General features: G+C 28.0%; 1 protein-coding gene across 2 annotated transcripts; it reads left to right on the forward strand.

The window, feature by feature from the left end:
* Positions 1 to 4,278: 4,278 nt before the first annotated feature.
* On the forward strand, positions 4,279 to 8,807 carry LOC123295459 (menin). 2 transcript variants are annotated; one of them, XM_044876826.1, is made up of 4 exons: positions 4,279 to 5,239; positions 6,865 to 7,029; positions 7,209 to 7,836; positions 7,909 to 8,807. In XM_044876826.1, exons 1-4 carry the CDS (start codon positions 4,347 to 4,349, stop codon positions 8,107 to 8,109), a joined length of 1,887 nt encoding a protein of 628 aa, XP_044732761.1. In that variant the 5' UTR covers positions 4,279 to 4,346; the 3' UTR covers positions 8,110 to 8,807. The 2 variants fall into 2 exon arrangements, with proteins under 2 accessions (XP_044732761.1, XP_044732760.1); XM_044876825.1 differs by having other exon boundaries at positions 7,209 to 8,807.
* Positions 8,808 to 18,058: the final 9,251 nt, after the last annotated feature.

Raw genomic sequence — 18,058 nt, forward strand, 5'->3', positions numbered from 1 at the left:
TTATGTCACGGGCGTAGATAAATAAATTTAACAGCTGCCCAAAACCACAAGCAACAGTTCATAAAATGATTCATTTCTTGTTTATTCAAATTAAATGTAAAAAACAAATTATAAACAAATTTTATAAAATTTCTAATCATAAAGAAACAATTATTCAATTCACTATTTGTCATCTTTGACTTTAAGCCATAAAATTTAATAAATTCTTTTATCGTATTTAATTAAACAATTAACAAATTAAAATTACCATTTAAAAAAAAAACCAAACGTTAGATATGACTTTAGAATTCAGACCAATCTGTTTCTAATTAGAGATTAGGTAAATTATTACATATTTCGATTTAACTAAGTCTAACCGAGAAATTTCAAATAATGTATTTTAAAATTGTATTACTAATGTAAATATGTGTTTCTGTAACCAGCTCCGAAACCCCGCAAATTAAGTTGTACTATTGTTGTAAGTTATTTGCCTAACTTGTACCTACATAACATTCGACTAACTTACCTAAATAAAAAAACAATTTGAAAACTAAAACAATCTAAATTGACTATTAAAGCAACCCAGAGAACTAGGTTCAATCTGATGTCAGAACATGATGTACCCCCATCTAGCTCTGTAACTTTTGTTTAAGTTTTTTTTTATTTCTTTAACTACAAAACGAACTATTAGCCATAATAGATTAAAATGGTCCACTCTCTATACCTATACCGGGTGATCAGAATAAATGATCAATAATTTGGGAGTTAACAACGTGCACGAAAGCAAACATTTTGGTACAGAGAACATGTGACCGAAAACGCTCCTCTTTAGAGATACAGGAATTAGAACTTTATTTGCATATTGTGTCGAATTTTTGAAGTTTTTTCGAACAAAAGCTATTAGTAGTTTTAAGAAAAAAATTTTTGGTATTTAAAATTTGGCTCTATCTTTAACAGATTGAGAGCGGATATCACAAACTTGGTGAACATGAAAAATGGTTTTTTTTCATTGTAGAGACACCTTAAAACATACAGATATCATAATAAACTTATTAATTTCTATTTTCCGGACACATACAACAACTTTTTATAATAAAGATATAAATATCCATTATTATTAAATGATACTCTGGAAACATACAAAATAATTAGAATATACCTAAAAAATTTTAATATATTCGCTACAGATATAAATTACCTGGCAGGCAGCTGAATAACTAAAGATAAATATTTACATACGTACCTTTGCACACACTCATAATGTGTATGAACATACGTATGTACTATGTAAGTATGCATGCATGTATGTAAGTACCCAGTAACGCAGTACCAAAGAAGGTACCAAATTCGAAAAATCTATTTGAATTTTATTAAGAAAGCCGATAATAAAACAACCAAACATTACTACAGAGGACAGCTGATCTAACCTTGAACAGATGTGATATTATTTTAAATTGTACTCAGATTTTTATGTAATTCAATACCATAATAGCTGTACATCACAGCTTTGCACATTACTAAGTAAGTAAGAAATAAAAGTATAATCTTTACATAGTAAAAAAGCAGTCACTATCCGCGCCAATCTGTCTGTTTATCCCCTATTTCCTTCTGAATCATGCAACGGATTTTGGAACGGTTTTTACCATCGCACCGTGTACATAATGTTTCCCAGAAGGTTTTTATGTGTAGTACATCCTAATTAAAAGCTCTATCATAGAGATAATACGATAGAGCTTTATAGACATAGGAAACACAATAACTGAGTTTTTGACCGCAGTGAGAGAAGCATAAAGAGACGGAAATTGTAGGCGTATAAGAGATTTTTTATCTGTCTCACTACAGGTATACGCACCTACTTTATCTGTATCTATACCGCAATCAATCGTTTGGCGGCGACTTTACAGCTCTATGGTACTATCTCTATTACTTTAATGCATACACATATAAAAAAGATTAATGTAATTATTTTTGATAGCAAAAATTTTTTAATAATTGATAAAAATATTAAAATGATTGTTTTATTTTCTTTTGAGTCACTATGCCGTTTAAATGTCGTTGTATAGTGTGGCAATGTGCAGTTCTTCAAAAAATTAAAGGTCCCATAGTTTCATGGAAAACTATAAAATTTATAAGTACAAAATTTATATAAGAACCCTAACTACAAACTTTATAAAACACTAGAAAAACTATCGCAGTAGAACTTTTCATTTTAATAAGTGATTACCTTTTATTTCGGACAGTTTGTAAAAAAACTTAATGTGATAAAATGAATAGCAAATATATTGCATCTTTTTCCAACTTAAAACTGTCTGTGCGAAACAATAATGAATCGCAATTGAATTGAAAAGTTCATTATAAAAGATTAGGCGAGCAAATATGCACAGTACATTAAAATGTAAAATGAAGTCGATTTCTTTTATCTTTTTATTCAATGAAAAAATCAGCTGAGTCTAACAAATATGGTTTACATTTTCTTTACTCGTGGCGCTGACATCTTAGCACTAAAATTTTTTGGTCATTCGATTCTCTTAGAGTCTTAGACAATAATAAAAACTATAAATTGGGATATATTATTATGTGATTTCTAGTTTAGAAATTTAGAAAGGGTGTGTTTGTGTACGGAATTATGTCATTTATGAGTTAATAAACATAATTTTTTAATTAAATGCTGTTTTAAAGTATACCTAAAGATTAAGGGTCTGTCAGACTCCACGTTTCCACAAACGAGATTATTTTTCACGTATCCACTGCCGTGTTACTGGGGTAAATTTTATAATATCCTTGTATTGGTAAACATGGAATGTATAATCGAATTTTACTAATAACAATAATTTAAATTATTGACATACATACAGAATGACCGGTATGATTTAAAGCGATCCTTAAATGTTCCAAAGAGAACGCTTATTTAATAATTTGTAATTTTTCTTGTAAAGTAAAAAAATTGTAACATTATGAAACATACCCATAATAGTATTAAAAAATGATTAACAAATTAACGACACACCATACTGTTTTTATTTTCAATAAAATCTTATATATTATTTCTGTAGCCGGTTTTTTCCAGTCCACACGATATCTTCCATATTCCTGTATCAAATTCCATGATGTATTCCTCATTTTTAAGCTTATCGTGCTTAACATTATAGTATGTATTATTGTCTCACCGTGTGTGAGTTTTATTGGAGGCGTTTCCATGGTAAAGATACACTACTTTAATTATAGAATTGTATGGATGCATATATAATTGTATGGATTGCAGTTATGACTTAGATTGAAAATTTAATATTATTGTCTCACCAATTTAAATAAATAATTATGATAATTTACATTTGAAAAATAATATTTGTGCAATTTGACTTCTTATTTTCGCAATTTTTAATGCATTAAGTTTAATTATTTAGTGTATTTCAATAATTTTAATTTGAAATTTTCTACAAGATTAACATGTAAAGAATTGCAAATTAGTCATAACAGCCTCCTTTATCGCCAAAATTTTTCACTGGAAGCGCTGGCATCGATTTTGTTGTCCCTACCATGACTACGCACACAACGAATCCGGGAATATTAGTTATGTATGTGTGACCCCATAGTCATGTTATATATACGCGACTGCGGTTCCCTAAGTGTGACTATCTTTCTTTACTTACATGACGAAAAAAAACAAACGATTTGAAAACTAACTCAGTCAATTGTTTGTTTTCACTTGTTTTTAATCCAACCAAAAAGTAAAAAAAGAGATTTCATTAAAGAGTGCCTTGGGACTTTTGAAAGATAGTATGTTTCCTTAATTTCGAAAGTTCTAACACCTGTTGAATTTTTTAAACTATTTTTCGAACCACTTTATATATTATTTACTTATATTCATTTATTTTTGTTTATTATTATTATTATTATTATTACTGTATTATGTTTACGACAGTGTCTTATTTGTTTATGCGATTTTACAATTATATTTATTAGTTTCATGACAAGTTCATCATAATAGTATTTTGTTTATAACAAGCTTACGATTGTCTTTTGTTTATGACAAGTTGATAATCTTTTGTTTATATTTAAAGTGTATGTACAGTGTAATAGTAACGATGTTCAAATGTTATATAATATTTAAATCCAAGCTCTAATTATGATTATTTTGTGTATAGTTTGGAGTGAGAAAACACTATAAAAGCTTATTTAACAAACATATTGGCCGGCAGGTGCGCGACATGATATCACGTGATCAAATATTCGGACATAAACCTATACACAAGAAACATACACACAAATTTATAGATAGTCCACAGTCACAGTGTACTAAAAAGACGTAAAAAACTATTCCTCATATGTAGACGTAGAGGTGAATATTATTTGGTTGGTGTGTATGTATGGCGGTTGACAGCCAATGCCAGTCGAACGACATGGCGGGCATTATTAGGGATAATGATCGTACATTATTCCCTATTAAAAATATATCATCAGTGTTAGATATATTTAAAAATCAATTAGAAAATAGTCCTGAACCAGATTTGGCTTTGTTATCAATAATTGTTGGTGCTGTTGAAAATTCATTGACATGTAATAGAGGAAGCGCCAATTTGGAATTATATCAACCAATGGATTCATCTAGTTTACCAACATTGGAATTACATATCGCTGATGCTTTATATACAAAATTTCATTCATTAATCAAAAGTTCTGTTGATATGACTAAATATAAGAATAAATCATATGCGTCACGGGAAATTGTTAAACGTGTGTCAGATGTTATATGGAATTCATTAACGCGCAGTTACTATAAAGATCGCGCACATTTACAAAGTTTATATAGTTATTTGACAGGCAACAAATTAGATTGTTTTGGGGTTGCTTTTGCAGTTGTTGCCGGTTGTCAAGTGTTAGGTTTTAGTGATGTACATTTAGCATTATCTGAAGATCATGCATGGGTTGTGTTTGGAGAGAATGGCACAGAAACGTCGGAGGTTACTTGGCACGGTAAAGGTAATGAAGATAAGCGAGGGCAAAGTATTGGTTTAGGTGTATCTTCACGATCGTGGTTATATGTAAATAATTGTCCTGTGATTTGTACACGATCTATGGAAGTTGCGGCATTAGTTTCGGCGATTAATCCTTCGTTAAATGCAACAAATGACGCGTACGAAGTTGCACTGTTACAGCAAGAGTTATTATGGTTGTTGTATGATTTAGGTCATTTAACAAAGTATCCAATGGCTTTAGGAAATCTTGGGGATTTAGAAGAAATTGCATCTACACCTGGCAGGTAAATGTTTTAAGTTATTTCATAGAAACAATGAATTTGCATGACAATTCACTAATTTTCAAGATTAATTGTATACACATTTAGGTAGGTTTACAAATAAACTAAATATGTAGCTACTTAAGGAGCCTTTGATTCAAAGTTCAAAGTGTTCATTTAAATTTTTAAGCTTAAAGTTATACAAAGATATCTGAAATGAGAGCGAGTTAAAAAGTATTTATTCTGTATTAAATTTTGGGAATACATATATAGTGTGTCCCCGGATAGAGGTAACTATACTTGTAAATTTTTTGCTTATTATGAAAAGTATGTAGGTATATTTAAAACTTCTTAATAATATACAGGGTAGCAAAAAATTTGGAATCACTATTTTTATTTTTGGTGAACTACCCTTCTTTTTTATAAGTTGGCGAAATGTTACTAAGAAAAGTTACTCGCAATTAAAAATTATGACTCTATACAAAATATCAATCCGTGTACTTTAATTATAGCATCATTTTTTATTTGAACAAAAGCTCTAATTATAAAAAAAAAACGTAAGAAAGAAAATAATAATAAATCAATTAATATGTACTATCCGTGATTGTAATTTTTTTGTGGACTAGTTTAGAAAATTAAAAACAAAATTTATTTTCTCGGAAAACATTCAATAAGAATGGAATATTATTATATTCTTGATATTTTGTATAGAGTCATAATTGTTAATTTCGAGTAATTTTTTTAGTAACATTTTGTCAACTTTTAAAAACGAAGGGTAGTTTACCCAAAAAAAAAATAATGATGCCAAATTTTTGGCTACTCTATACATTATTTAGAAGTTTTAAATATTCCTACATACTTTTCATAATAAGTAAAACTTCTTATAAAGAATACTTTTTTTCTTAAAATGCAAATAAGAAAATTTACAAGTATAGTTACCTCTATTCGGGGACACACTGTATAAAGAAATGTCCGCTAACTAGAAAATTTTATTTACTGTATACTGCATGTATTTTTCGCTACGAAATACAAAAGGAATCGATTAAGCGTATGTCACACATGCATAAATCTAGGATTTCGTAGGTTATTGTACAAAGCAAAAGTAACTACTAATGTACTAACTAGCAAAAATAAATTTCTTGAGTCAATTTGTAAAATAAATTTAAAAGCAAAATAAAACTGAGAAGTGAAAATTTGTATTTTCGCAAAATTATTAACAATGTGCCCCTCCTCTTCTATTTAAGGTCTATCGCACATTAAGACAATGTTTGAATAAAAACCTGAATTTTTGATATGTTATTAATTTCTAACGTATAAAAGAATTTTTTGGAAAAAATCGAACTAAGTAAATCTAGCAAATATCTTTAGTAAATGTTAGCTGTTTATTATTTATAAATGAAGGGTTTCATTATTATTTTAATAGAAATAATTTTTATTCACAATTAACACGTAAGAGTGAGCTAGCGATAAAGAGTAGAGAGAGAAAACATAAGTAAACAATATGATAAACTACCTTCGTATCCGATTCGATCCGATATTTTCGAAGTTTTTATTAAGATGAAATTTTATCAAAGTTTTAAAATGAGTGTACCTTTGTTTTTTCAAATAATTATCTTATAATTATTCAACCTCGATTTTCTGTTTTTCAGACCGCCATGTGCTACGCTATTTAAAGAAGCGATTAAATCAGCTAAAACATATTACAGCAATCATCACGTTTACCCTTACACGTATCAAGGCGGATATTTTTATCGTAATAAAATGTACAAAGAGGCTTTTGAAAGTTGGGCAAATGCAGCAGATGTTATTAGACAGTAAGTTTTCTAGTTTTCATATTGATTTTCTATTTTCAATAGCAATATATTTTGTAATTATAATTCGAAAAAAACCAACGCGAGTAACTCTTTATAATATATAGAGATAGCTATGGTTCACGGATCCTAGGATACTAACTCCTTCCTGTTCAATTACACTATTAAATATTTTTTTGCAGATACAATTACTCCAGGGACGATGAGGAAATTTACAAAGAATTTTTAGAAATTGCCAATGACTTGATACCATATGTAATAAAAGTGGTAAGTTCAGGTCATTCAGCACGATCAATATTAAAAGATCCAGAATGTTTTGCATACTTATTACGCTTCTATGATGGCATATGCCAATGGGAAGAGGGTAGTGCAACACCGGTATTACATATCGGTTGGGCTAAATCACTTGTAAATACAATATCGAAGTTTGATTCAGATATACGTGCACAAGTAATCATTATATGTGAAGACGTTGAACCAAATACAACCGCTTCTTCAGAGGATATTAAATCTAATGATATTGAAACGAACAACGGCCGCTATGTGAATAATAACAATAATTATTGTACGGCAAAAGATGACGGCGATGAATTTATTAAAGTACTCGAGTCAAAAGTCACTGCGAAGACAAGTCAGAAAATAAATTTACATCCAAGTATAGAAGCATTGACAGCCGCATGTGGGGAGAAAATTTTAAATCCGGAATATTTATTACAAGGTGGAGGTGAACCGTTTGTTGGAACAAGTGTCGAAAAAGATACCGACTCGACATCTTCATCACCGTCACATGCAGGTACGTCTAAAGAAATTGTAGATATTAAGTCCGATGTAATTGAAAAAACCAATAAAAAATGTGAAAATAATATTGTTATTGAAAAAGAGGAAGAAGTTGATAAAAAACCTACGGTTCGACTTTATAGTCAAAAAATGAAAGGTTTAAAAGATTTATTATTAGCCGAAAAATTAAATACTCAGGCAATATCATTACAATTAACAGCACAATCACAGGTACAGGTTGGTAAAAAAGGTCGTGGTGATTTAGATACAGTTAATGTACGACCTAAACGAACGCGTCGTGAATAAGCGAATTTCACCGTATATTTTTTAATTTAAAACAAAATCCCTTTTTCGTTTCTGTTTTATATATTAAATTTGGTGAGAATTTTTTTTGTTAATCTAGAAAGTTTAGATGTTTTTCAATGTTTAAAAATATTTTAAGAGGAAACACATTCGAATTCGAAGTCAGATAATTCGATTTTAGTGAACAGTTGAAAAATTAGTTAAAAATCTTTCATACGTGTTTCTTTTTTATTGAGAAAAATCGCATCTCCAAGATAGTGATATTAAGGCTACGATCTTGTTCAAAACGATTTACTACAACAAAACGACAGCTGATAGATAGATAAATCAGCCAATCCAAATATCGACGGCAATGTTAATTAAGTAACTTGAAAGTTACCTAAAAATGATCAATTGTCACCAAATGACGGTATCTTGTGGAAGGCGTCGAGTACACATTATTCATCATACATCATAACTTTAGCTGCGTAAATCTTTCGCAGGTGCTAAGGTCATCTGACTCATGCAAGCGAGGCGGTTTTTTAACTCATGTTCACTAAATGGATTTTTATCGAAATACTCGAATAGAACTTGTTTCACAAATATTTTTCCTATAAATGAAGTATTCACGTTTCCTTTATTGATGGAATCGAACTATTTCGAAGATACCAAAACTGAATAAAACCTATTTAAGTGGCATAAGATCGAATGAAGATAAAAACAGAACGTATATTAATAATTGTACATATTTATTAATAAATTAAGATTTGACTTAAGTACTTAGGCCTTTTTGAAAAAAAAACATTTTTCTTTATAATTTAAAATGAATATTTTTTTTTACATTGGAAATGATTGATGATAATTTAAAAAATAATAAAGAAACAAAGGTGCTCTAGAGATATGTTTATTCAAGTAAGTAAATGGGCTGGTTCCATTCACATACATCCAAAACATACACATAATTTAAAACAAATAATAAATAAAAAATGATATTATTTATAATTAATTTTATATTTGCTATTTTTATTGTAAGAGGGTTTATAAATTACACAAAATTTTGAAAGAAAAAAACTAATGTTCTACCCATCAAAAAAATATATATTTTTTATACAATAAACAAACAAAAACACATTTTTTGTCTATTTAAGTAGAAAGTTTTTTAGTGTTATATTTTTACCCGACTAAACACACGATTACTAAAAAGGGTAACGTTTTTTAATTAATATATTATATATGAATATATTTGGCTTGTTAATTAATTATTTATTAGAAATATATTATTATTTAAATTATTATATAATTCATAACATTCGAAAAAAAAATTCGATTATTTAGAAGAAAAATAAGTAGAAAACTTTGCATAGAGCTCAAGAATATCGTCGATTAGGAAGAAAAAAAGGCATTTTTCGTTCTCAATATTGATTTTGAAACGATTGCGTTTTTTGTCAGTCAGTGTTAATTTTGACCCTATAAACATTTCTCAGAGTTCTTTTCGGTATAGTTCCAGTTCAACTCTTTTGTTGAATTTCGTTTTACGAATTAGGTCAACTCAAAATAAATTGACAATTTTAGATTGGGCACTTTACGCCTTTAGTTCAATTTCAGTTTCAAATAATTTTTTTACTGCATATGCTTCAATACGACCGAAAAGTATTCTTTATTGGCCTAATACTTTAACCTGATAGATCCATGACTCATTATAAGTTTTCATAAATGTGATATATCAGAATCATGATTCCATGGCGAGGTCACGTGCTACTTCTTCTTAATTGGAAATGACTAGTTTTAAAGTCCGTGTTTTTCATAAAACTTATTCATCTTAATCCTTTTCTAACATTTTTGACGAATCGACATATGACATTTCGTTGGCAACACACAAAAAGAGATAAATTCATTATACCAACGTTTTATTATAAAAATCGTGCTGCGCTACTAAGGTACAATAAAAAAATTCCAAATTTAATTATATTTGAATAATTATTTTTCGACTTATTGACTACGAAAATTTCTAACTCAAAGTTGACTTCTTATTTTTCTTTTAATAAAATTTTGTATACGATTTACTTTTAATTATTAACAAATTATACAAAAATAAGTTACACAAAAAAAAACCGTCGAACATTCTTGAAAATGAAAAATTCTGTAGAAAACATCACACTATTAAAACAATCTAAAAATAAAGATAATGGATCGATTGAAACTAAATGTTATGAATACGAATTGTTGAATATATTAATGGCAAATTTTAATGAAGTTAAAAAATATTTATGCATTACTTTTTCCCGTTTAAACGGTCCTTATTTCTTCAAATAAGGTACTTATAGCCCAGTGAACAATATCCTTAGTGATTATTTTTTAAATTCAATTTTAATTTATATAAAACGCCTCCTGTATATTTACTTTTTACTAGAAATTTGTGTACCATATTTATAACGGATTGTAAATACTTTTTTCTATTCTAATGGTCAATCGTATATAAAAATAAAATTAGTAAAAAGGAAATTCTCTGTATTCCATGAGATAAAGGAGTGTCATTTTAAAATTGATCCTTTTGATAAAATTTGGATATAAATGATATTTACAGCCATATTACTAATAAAATATAACCTAAGCACTTCTACTTTTTTTACATAACGTAAAAAATTTGTAAGATATTTCTGGATAGAAAAAAAAATACCATGATTTAGGAATAACAAATACATCATAGATTATAATTATTTGACTATCAAAAATTAATGTAAAGATTATCTAAAATAATCATTAAGAACTACTGTATATATGAAATAAAATTTTAATTCAATTCCTAGGTTTCATATTTTGAGACCAATAAAGTTTATTATGGTCAGTATCAGCTAGAAATAATTCTAGCTGATACTAGCTAATAAAAAAAATTTTTTTTTTTTTTCAATTAAAAAAATTATTACTGCGTGAGTGGCTTCTTTCTGGCGAGTCTACCAAACTTTGTCACTACGACTTCTTTCGAAAGTGCTACGTTTTCAAATAAGTATGTTAACGTCATATTTGAGTTATCGGTCTGAAAAAACGCTGGAGGGAATTTTTCGGACACTATGACCATTTGATAACATTAATAATAATTATTAAATAATAGAATATTTTGTCCGAAAAAAATACTGCACCGCTGAGCTTGCCTACTACCTCGAACATGCCGTACTTAAGTATTTATGTTTTTCAATACATACATAATTCACTTTTGATGAATTGTTTAATAATTATTAATGTTATCAAGTGGCCATAGTGTCCGACAAATTCTCTGCTGCGTTTTTTTCAGACCGTAAGACATATCTTGGAGGTACCTAGTATCAACAACAACTGGAATAACATGATAGAAATAAAAAAAACGACGGGTTGCACTCCGGGAGTGCCGGCAGAAATGAAAACTTGAATATTAACGTTGTGCATTTTTGATATTTTGGAATGGTTAGGGAATAATTTTGCAAGAGTTGCTTTAATTATCAGTATAAAAGTACTATCATTTATGTGGTAGAATACAATATTTATTTATTGGGCTATCGTACACAAACATGACAATTTCATGAACGAACATTTTTTATCCATTACAAAATAGTGTACAATGCCGTTAAAGAAATTTTCACTTAAAAACAAAATTATATTTTTAATAAAAAGGCAACCGCACAGTGTTCCTAAGCGGTCACCTATCCAAGTACTGACTGTGCTCAATGTTGCTTAACTTCGGTGATCGGACGCGAACCTGTGTACTGACTGTGACATGGTATTACGAATTTTCGATCAGGTCACGTGTCCTGACGCGAGTTTAACATTTTTTACCCATTACAAAAAAAAAGTGTACAACGCCGCTAAAGAAGTTTTCACTTCAAAAATTTGAAAATTTTAATTGATTTTATGTTACTGATGCTCATTACTTTATAGTCTAAATATTTGATTTAGGAATTGAGTTATATTAAAATTTTATATCAAAAATTAGTTTAATTCATGATATGACTGTTGCGATGAACGAAGATAATTGAGATGAACAACTTTTTTAAAGTGTAATTTTTGTTTTGTAATATTTAATTTCAAGAGCTTTTTTTATATTTATAGTTAGTAAATTGTGTTAATTTTAAAGCACTGACATTGAGAATTATAAAAATCTTTTTTAAAATTTGATTTCTAGCAGCTTTTACGATCATTTCGACGTAGTTTCAATAAATTAAAAAATTTAACACAGTAATCTGTAAATAATACACCTTACTATAAAATTCGAAGCTATTGAATATTTTTTCGTTAAAGTAACCATATGTTGATTAGTACAATAACTCTTTAAAAATGGTCACGAAACTAGTATTTCTGAACTCAAAATTCGTAACAACTTTGATAGGATAACGTAGTAATGGAAGAAGTGATGCCCTAACTATCGTCCTTGCCGCTCTTCAATAGAATCGCGGATTCCCGTTAACAGTAACCTGACTCTCATATCCGTTGTGATATGGAAAAAATTAGTTTGTATTTTGCCATAATGATTTAGTTGACGCTCAATTCCTTTTTATAAAACAAATTTTTACCGAGTTAAATATAATTTAAAAGGGTATACTTCGAACTTGACCGTAATATCTTAATGTAAGGTTGCGGAGATCAAAATAATAAAAAAAAATAAAAATTACTCAATGGACAGTGCGTTAAAAAATCTCAGTGAAGAAAAATATCAAAAAAAATTTAAGTCGATTTTTTTGTATATATATATATTTTTAAGTAAAAATAAATAAGAAATACCTCTACAGAGCGGCCCCAAGTTATAACAGAAGGTTTTCATCAAGTGCTAGATTACCTTAAAATAAAGCGAATTTCTCAATACGCCTATAACCGAGAAAGCGCCCTTTTCTAGATGCAGAGTGATTAAATTTTAGAAAAAAAAGGATTTGTTGGCATATCCATATCTCTACCGCTGTTTTTCGTATTTTATCAGCACAAGCCTTAAATCTTATGAAAAAATATTTCTGGTATTGAAAAATTGCCATTATTTTGACTCTTATCCTACCATTTGATTAAGACCTGCTGTCAAAACTTGAACCACCCTGTATAATTGCTATAATTTTCTAGTTGGTCTATAGAGGTAACAAAATCAGTACTAGCAACTGTATAAATAGGACAATCCGTTTGATGTTAAATTTTAAATTAAATGTTTAAAATAGTTTTTAAAAGGCAGGCAGTTTGTCTTAAAAGAAGATCATTTTATCAGATTTAAAGTCCAATTTAATAATTTTAAGAATGCCAGAAATTATACAGTTTGTTCCAAAAATCCTGAACCATCCTTAATCTATCGAAATTCACACGGAAGCTTGTGTAATTTTGTTTGAGCATGGCATACGGTTTTGGGGGTACTCTTTGAATGGTAAGATCTGATTTTTATCAAGTAATTGGGAGAAGTGGTGCTCCCACTTCTTGCAATAAGCTTTTCCCTATTGTAATTCTGATGCAAACCGAAAGTTGTTATCTCTTTAGGCGCCGAGATATATCAAGTCAAAATTAAAATGTACCTATTTTTCAAAATATATAAGTTCGAGTTAAAAAAAGTTTATTATTAAGACTGTGCTTTTGAAGACAACAACAAATCAGCCCAAGCGTGGCTACAAATTTTTGGGGCAGACTGTGTACTACCGTTATTGTTTCTAGTGAAATATTAAATATTTTGAGATAAGTCAAACAGACATTTTTTATTGTTAAACTTTTATTCTATCTCTTTAAGTTGGGGAAATATAAGAATTCTACATAATTTAATTATAACTTAAATCTGAAGAAAGTGATCTTAAAAATAGTTAATAACTTTGTTTTTTTTTTGTTCCTTTTCCAAAAAAAGGTAACTCTTTTATTATGTTTTGCAAAAACTAAAAATAAATGCGCTTGAAAAAAAATAACTAAATAAAAATACATAATCTCGGGGACAAATTTTTTGCAAATTTTTGCTGCAAATGTACAAAATCGTTAAAAAAAATAACACAAAAACAAACCGATGTTAAAACAAACTAAATGTATTAATTGTATAATTCCTTCAGGTATAAAAGAAAAATGAAAATTTGTTTATTAATTAGTATTATTAAAATATGATGGTCCTAAAGTAGTTAAAGAAAAAAAAAAGGAAATTTTTCATATATAAACCGTTAGTAATTTATTAAATTATAAAAACAAATTAGATAAAATTTATTTATATTAATTAAAATTATCTAAAAAAATGAACTAAATAAATAAAAATCACTGTTATTACTACTTGATTCCCCTCAGAAACAAAACCACATGTAAAAAAACTGTTGCCATAACATCGAACTTGAAAATGTTTAAAGCTAAAATTTATTTATATAGAAAGATGCGAAGGTTTGAATTCTATTTAAGAAAATGAAGATATCATAAAAACAAATAGTACCTATATAATTTAAACCTGTTCCTTATTTTATATTTTAGGCAGAAACCGTAAAACCGTATATTTGGACTTGACTTTGTTATTTGGTTTAGACTGTCTTAATTGTCCATAAATCAAAAACCCTTGCTATACGTTCAATGATTTAGCAAACGCTTTATAACAGTATGAAATTATATATTTGAAGAGTATCTCTCGAATCCCAACAATAGAAACTCACGAGTTCAAAATCATGTCACAGTTTTATAATAATTAAATTTTAGCTTTAAATTATTGTGTTTTTTCACATTTCATTCACAATTTTATTGTTTTGCTTTTATAATACAACACAAATGTTCACAATAAAAAAAATGAATCGTCATTTTTTAAAACGTGATAATAAATATTGGATTTTTAAGAAACAACAAAAATCACAAAATGAGCATAATACAACTTTTCGATTATTCAACGAATGCCTATTGTATTTACCGCTATTAAGTAAAAAAACAGAGAAGCCCAGATGTGCGTATCCCTTTTCAGGGAATCGTTTTAATTACGTCTACATATACATATACTTGAGAGTTTATAATTATGTATCAGCTCGCATAGATATAATGTACAAAAATTTTTGTTAGAACACAAACTGCAAAGAGGAGCAAATATGGCACAGCACATTAAAATCAAAAATGTAATATGAAGTAGGCATCTTTTCATTCAATGAATCAGAGAGTCAGCAAAGAGTCTAACAGGTATGATTTACATTTTTCTAACTCTTGGCGCTGACATCTTAGCGTTAAAATTCCCGTAAAGAAAAACGATTTAGTTAGCAGTAAAAGTTACCTGCAAACACTGCGACACATAATTAAAGTGACCTGCACTAAAAAAGCAACACCCCGTAAGCTTAGTTATACAATATATTATTACAACCAGTATATTCAATAGGTATTATTTGAATAAAGGAAAATCCACAATAAAACAAAATTTATGCAACTTGCTTCAGCTTCACTTTTATTTTTTATTGTTTATATTATTAAGTTTTAACGCTTATTTATACTCGGTAAGCTTAAGACATTCCAGTTTATAAAATTTAAAAAAAAAAAAAAGATAATTCTGATCAAATCAGTGTGTTATTATTAAAAATTATTTTTTTAATACCACGATAAGAATAATTTTTTTCTTATTAATGTAAGAAATGAAGCCGGATAAAGGCCAAGAGGGAAAAATATGATTTTTTATGGGACGTAGCTCCAAATGTTCGTATAAGCATGTAGAACAAAGTAACATTGATTAGAAAGTGTGCTTTTACCATACGCGAGCTTAGAAGTTAACCCAACCTACTTGTGCCTTGTTATTTTCCACTTTACCTCACCGTTTTCGAAATATGAGCTTGAAAAAAGCGCCTACAGTACGAAAATGTTGGGGTAAGGCAAAAATTGGCAAGACATGTAAAGTGCTTAAAGCACAAGGCCACAAAGGCTTAGAATAGCCCAAAATATAAGTTCAAACGACTGTTTTCTCAAATTTCATGATTTTTCAACAGAATTAGCTTGCGCACGCGCGCGAAGTAAAAGTATTCTTTCTAATGAATATGAATTTGTTCTTACACATTCATACGGATATTTTTCAAATCATTTTGTTCCATAGAATTGCAACCTTAAATGCTTCATTTCCAACGGTATATTTAATTATTATCAAACGCTTCAAAAATTTAATTTAATTTAGTTACTTACATCACAAGTACATTTTAATTTGATCAAATTTTCAAAGGGAGCTTAATAAATCTATTGTTTGCAATTAAAGCTTTATTCATATTGGACATACTAATTTTAACATTTTCAGCGTGAAGTTTTTAATAAGTATTTGTTTACTTTCAGTATTTTAATTAAAAATATTGAATTGTAATAAGTTGGACTAGTATTATGTGTAATTATTGGGAAAAGATGTAAATGTCCAAGTTGGATGATGCTTGAGAAAACTAAAATTAAAAAAAAATGTGGAGTCGTTGAGTGCAGTTATAAGTACCTGCTTCGCATATTCATTCTGTTTCCAAAACATCATAATATTTTGCAAAATATCAGGTTTTATAACCTCGGATTTTATTGCGAATATTGTTTTTCGATTGGGTAGTGGTTATGGCTTACAATATACATTGTAATATTAGGAATGTTTTTTGTTTTCAATAATATGCAACCAAAGTAATTGATTGCTGGCTTGATTTAATTGGAATAAATTTTGAAAATTACAATACTTTAGTTTGCACATGGGAAAAGAATCAACTCCACAATTTAAAACAAGCTCCGAAAATTTGTTTCAAATAATTAGTAAAATTTCATTTGTTTTTTTTTTATTTTAAAACAGAAAAATACATTTTAATTATGTTTTATAGTATATTCGTAGTCTGTGATGATTTAACGATGAACTAATATTTATTAATTAATCATATTATTATAATTAATTATATTATATATTTAAATTTATTAAAAACAAATGTTAGAAGAAGAAAACAACTAATTAATAATGTTACATTAAAATTCAGTATTTTTGTATTAATGTGTACGAGAGAGAGAATGACCGAATGTGAGATGATGAAAGTTAAATGACTAAAGAGATGAGATCTGAGCATTTAAATGCTTCCGTTTAAATAAAATAAGTGCTAATTTTATTATGTGTTATATTAAATGTTTCTTCTCCATATTACATCATAAAAATAAATACAAATAACTATAATATAAATAAACAGAATAGGTACCAAAATAAAATAACCGCCAGTTTAATTAAAAACTACTATACAAGAAATAAATACAATAATTACTGCAAACACTATTAAGCTACTACAGGAAAATATTTTCATTCTTTCTTTTTTTTTCATTGATTCAATTAGTTAATATTGTTAAATTGATTAAAAAAACAAACCAGTACCTACTATTAAAGAAAAAAAAACCAATTTAATTTTCATTTTGATAAACTGTGAAATAATTTATTTAAATACAATGATAATGATAATATTATGATATGTATTATAAATTTTCCAAAAACATTTTTTCTCTGTAATCACACAAATTTAAGTGTACAATGTTATTATAAACAAATAAAATTCTATAAAAGTTAAATAATTATCTTTCTTAAAGATTTTACCATTATTCTGAAAATAATGGCAAAATAAATTTACTATATTAATTAAGTAATAATTTTTTTTAGTTTTCAAAAAATTACTAAAATGAAGCATCTTAGAGTCGTTAGAAATTTAAAAAATCTTCGCGAGAAAACTTTTTCTGCATGCGAGAGAATTCAGTGAAAATGGACAATTTTCCTTACCTTTTACATGTACAATAAAACTTTGTATTTGAGATTTATGTCTTTACATTATACGAAGCATACATACTCATGTTTGTTTTGCGCGCTCTAGTGATGAAAATTATAAATCTGAAAAAGCTATATTATATAAATCGTGAAAATTTTACGCTTTACAATTTTGAACTGAAAAAGATACATTTACTGAAAAGATGTTAATGTATTTTTGACACGGAAAATTGTACATCGATGTAGATTTTTCAGAATATATGAAAAGTGAATAAGTTTATATATGTACAAATCGATCGAAAATTT

Source organism: Chrysoperla carnea, chromosome 3 (genome assembly GCF_905475395.1).
Source record: "Chrysoperla carnea chromosome 3, inChrCarn1.1, whole genome shotgun sequence".
Lineage (NCBI taxonomy): Eukaryota > Metazoa > Arthropoda > Insecta > Neuroptera > Chrysopidae > Chrysoperla > Chrysoperla carnea.

Bases quoted from the DNA above. Each gene is read 5' to 3' on its own strand.
- LOC123295459 (XM_044876825.1), top strand. From the start codon at position 4,347: ATGGCGGTTGACAGCCAATGCCAGTCGAACGACATGGCGGGCATTATT. The intron at 5,240-6,864 runs GTAAATGTTTTA...TCTGTTTTTCAG, and splicing joins ATTGCATCTACACCTGGCAG to ACCGCCATGTGCTACGCTAT. The intron at 7,030-7,208 runs GTAAGTTTTCTA...ATTTTTTTGCAG, and splicing joins GCAGCAGATGTTATTAGACA to ATACAATTACTCCAGGGACG.